General features: G+C 41.3%; 1 protein-coding gene and 1 long non-coding RNA gene across 2 annotated transcripts in view; one reads left to right on the forward strand and one right to left on the reverse strand.

The window, feature by feature from the left end:
• Positions 1–235: 235 nt before the first annotated feature.
• On the forward strand, positions 236–3,143 carry LOC106726353. The gene is made up of 2 exons (XR_001362416.1): positions 236–2,634; positions 2,850–3,143. It is a non-coding gene; the product is annotated as an uncharacterized LOC106726353 (long non-coding RNA).
• An 84-nt stretch (positions 3,144–3,227) lies between these two features.
• Positions 3,228–4,229, reverse strand: part of ANTXR1 (anthrax toxin receptor 1) — a 219,398-nt gene continuing 218,396 nt past the window's right edge. Inside the window, exon 19 of the mRNA XM_005867817.2 lies at positions 3,228–4,215. Coding sequence (XP_005867879.1) covers positions 4,157–4,215 — 59 coding nt within the window. The 3' untranslated portion in view covers positions 3,228–4,156. The remainder of the gene's footprint in view (positions 4,216–4,229) is intronic.

Genomic DNA, 4,229 nt, shown 5'->3' on the forward strand with positions numbered 1-4,229 from the left:
ATTACTTTTTAAAATTTAAAACGATTACTGGAAACAAAGAATATTTTGAATGTTGGGCAGCTAAAGAAGAAAGAGTAATTAAGACAGGAGTTCAGCAGAGGGCACAAAATAATTTGTGAAACATGATTTCATTTGCAGAGGGCAGTCATTTTATTATGACCAGGATGTTAAACACTTGACCAATCTACGTTTTATTTTTATAACAAAAAGACAACTAGTAAAAGAGTTGATTTTAGGAATTTATTATTTTTTTTAAAAAAAGCAACTTCCAGAGTTCGTCATTGTACAGGCTTAGCCCGGTCTCCTATAGCATGGTACAGCGATTACTAATTGTTTTTTAATAATGACTCAGAGGCACTGGAGATCCATAACTGTCTTCTGAATTATCACAGAAAGAAAAAAAAAAGACTTAGAAGAAGAGTTTAATGTTAAGTGTATTTAAAAAATCATATTCTAGTTCTTTTAAAATGGTTATCCAAGTATGATAATATAGTAGAGCTCAGATAACTAGAAAAGGCAACTGACCAGAACACCCCCTTCCCACGCGGTGTGCATTAATAGGCACTTTACTGCTTACATCTTTATATGGTTTGCAAACTAATTCAACCCATTTCACACAGCATTAATTATTTTTTATTAAGTTCGCATTGGGCTGAAACCGCTGCTCATTATCTCACAATTATTATTATTATTTTTCCTGATTTTTTGATGGTTTCCCTCATCTGACAGTGTTTGGACTTTAGTGTGCATCAAAGTTTGCGAACATCTCTGCCCATTCTAGTGATATTTACAGTGAGGTTCCCCATGGCCAGGTATCCAAGACTGTTCTTTAATTTGTCCCCCAGCTCTGTTCTTGACCTTGGGAAAAGAGAGACCTTGTGTCTCACTGGAATATGTGCCAAGCTCCAGGCCAGAAGCTCCTGGTCATTAACAGAGGGGACCCCTCCAGGCTTTTATTAATGCTGTGCAAACAAGGGTCTCGTCGTTTCAATAACTATTTGTACATTTATAAAAGCAATACAGTCATGGGAAAAACCAACAAGCACAGCTTGGTAGAATAACCTGCCATGAAATATCATTGGCTTTATAATAATTTACTACAACTGTTCTTTTTATTCACACTGGATAGGAAATGCTTCCATCTAACACATGGAATACGAATATATACAACAAAATGTTGGGTTTTATTATATAAAAAAAATTCACAAAGACAATAACATGGGGGGTTTAAAAAATAATTTTGTGCAGTTTCCTGATCACAATCATATGTCTGCTGCCTTTTACAGGGAATGATACAAGTACTGATAGATTTTAAAAACCAGTTAAAGAATTTTCCTGCCTGTAATAGCCTACTCTTAAAATATTGCCTTGTTCATACAGTATAGGTGTTTTTCCTTCTCAACTGTAATTCTAAATGACTATGGATGACACAATGAGTCAGTTTTAAGGACAAACCCTGCCAATCCTCTTCAAAATCATCATATATTTGCAGTTCCCTATTTCATCAAAAAGTTCACGAAACAACATCTCAGAAACTGCACAGGGCTTCTGATTGATGTGCTGTTGAGATCCTGAATGTTGCATTCACACCCGATTTTTTTCCACAACGTCAGCATCTCAGCTTGAATTTTCTTAAGGCCGCAGTGAGTCAGTCATGCGGCAGCGGTGTGGGGTGGACTGTCTTGTACTGCCAGCAGTCAAAACAGTTGTCATGGGCTCAACATCCCTATACTGTGAGCCTGGGGGACCCATTCTTCTGTGGAATGGTTTTCTGGAGTCCAGCAATGTCCCTGCAAGTGTTTGAGACATCCTGGCTCCTACTTCATGAAGGACTATACTAAAGAAGAAGCCTAGTATTCTAAAAATAGACAATACAGGCCAGGTTGGGGGCAGAGGGTGGGGGGAGGGGGAAGGGGAAGGTTGCTTTCATAAGTCCTGGACACCATCTCTGATTTTAGCTCTATGAGAAGTGCTGGGGGATTCTCTGGGAGTGGCAGGCTGGGAGAAGGGCTGGGTCTGAGGTACACTTGGAGAAGTGTCTGTTTGGCATCGACACTGCACATTTAGTACCTGTAGTCTAGGCACTGTGCCTAGATCTATTTTTCCCTGACTGTACCTTTTTTGCCTAAGGGTTTCCCCATTCCCCCATGTTTGTTTTGTTTTCTAAATAGGTTTGGGCAATAGAGTTCCTCTCTCTCTCTCTCTCTCTCTCTCTCTCTCTCTCTGTAATTCTAATAGGTGAGGGGTGGTTCTTTGGAGTTGTAATTTGAGGACTGTGGAAATCATTGGGCTACATGGGAATAGTGCTGTGATTGATTAGCAATGTCTGTCGTGGCTAAAAGAATAGGTGTTTATGGAATGCATGCCAGGTCCTTGTGTCTCTGTTCTAAGAAAAGTGAAAGAATGAGTCTGGCTTGATGGATTCTTGGAGGATCTTTGGAGACCAGAGCCCAAAGCACTGCATTTATATTTATATTCTACTTTGTTCCTGAAAAGATTTAAGGAGCTTGGGAGAGGAATTTTAAGAACTGTGGAAAGTTGGAGGACGAGATAATTTTGAATAGGTTGGTGCAGGAGTCCCTCAACAATGGCCCTGTTTCCACCCCTGGGTGATGAGACCCAATGTTTACAGTGGTTCTCAACCTTCTGGCCCTTTAAATACAGTTCCTCATGTTGTGACTCAACCATAAAATTATTTTCGTTGCTACTTCATAACTGTAATGTTGCTACTGTTATGAATCATAATGTAAATATCTGATATGCAGGATGGTCTTAGGCAGCCCCTGTGAAAGGGTTGTCCAACCGCCAAAGGGGTCACGACCCACAGGTTGAGAACTGCTGGTTTAGAGTGTTTACAGGGCTTCTGCTCACAAAAGATTCAGAACGACTGGGAGCAATGGAGTGAGCCCCAGGTGTGGTGGAAATTCCAGGCAGAGCATTTCTGGTGTATTGCCTCTGGGTCAATAGCTGATAATAAATTGTGAGTATGTTGAAAAGCCAAGAAGAAATCTACTTGCACCCACATACGTGCCTTTTTGGGGTTAATCAAATAACCAGGTGATAGTTTCCTTATTATGTCAGGACCATTGTCTCACAGCTCTATCTAGAAGTCTCTGGTGTATAACTTTCCCAAGAAAGAAAAATAAAATCAGTGAAATTGTGTGGTAGGTGGTAGTGGTGCCATTTTGGGAAGATCAACTCACGTTTATCTCTGGAAAATGGGATCAGTCACTTCTTCATATCTCAAATGATTTAAACCAAAGCCAATCTATATTTTTACCGTGAATCATTAACGGGTTGCTCATTGACAATGTATTGTCTATGATTTAGGGGACAATGTCAGGCCAAAGCCAGCCACCAGCTGCTGATGGCTGTGGGTTTTAGAAACTGTCTGATGCTCCCGTCAGTATGCCCCTTATCAATGCACACACCTGACTCACTTACACAGCAACATGGCAACATACCTTTTTCCATCAGTAAACACCTGCTCTCTTCCTCACTTGGAAACTGGGAGAGTTTGGAAGGAAAATATGGTGTGTTTTTACTCCTCTGAAAATCCCAGTAAGACATACTTTTGGATATCTGTCTGATGTTGAGTTTCTTGCCACAGTGGCTACTCCAAGCTTTCCCTAAATGAGTAGGCAAAGGGTTTCCACCTTCCTGGGTGGTGCACAGGGTTGAGGATTCCTTGGTTTCTGGGCCAAGGGTCCAAGGTTAAATGATGGAGTTGGAGAGAAGGCGAGAAAGCAGCATTTAGAAACTCAGCAATGTTATTTCTTATCCGACTCCTCATCTCACCCTCAGAGAAATGATTTCTTATTGGTCTCCATGAGACACAATCCCATTTAGAGCATCTCAGCAGTTTCACTGTCTCTGGAACCTTCTAGAGGTGATGGCTGGCTGGCTATAATTGTGACTGTGGTTGCCTTCTCATTTGTTTTCAGGCATTTCAACATTTCGATTTCTTTCCGCTGATCACAATTTTCGGCATATTGGCATTATAAACCAGTTTTTAAAATGTGTGAACGTTAGTGGGCTTTGTCACCACTCATTTCCAAAGCAGAAGCCTCCTTTAACTGGAGAGACTTGTTCTAACACCACAGAGGAGCCTCCTCCCTAAAGTTTTTGAGAGAGCCCAGAGCATGAACTTTGGGTTCTAGACCGAAGGCCTAGGAGGAGGCCGGGAGGGGGGTGGCGCCCTGTTGGGAGGTGGAGCCTGAGGGGGAGGG

The sequence above is a fragment of the Myotis brandtii genome, unplaced genomic scaffold (genome assembly GCF_000412655.1).
Source record: "Myotis brandtii unplaced genomic scaffold, ASM41265v1 scaffold251, whole genome shotgun sequence".
NCBI classification, from domain to species: Eukaryota; Metazoa; Chordata; class Mammalia; order Chiroptera; family Vespertilionidae; genus Myotis; species Myotis brandtii.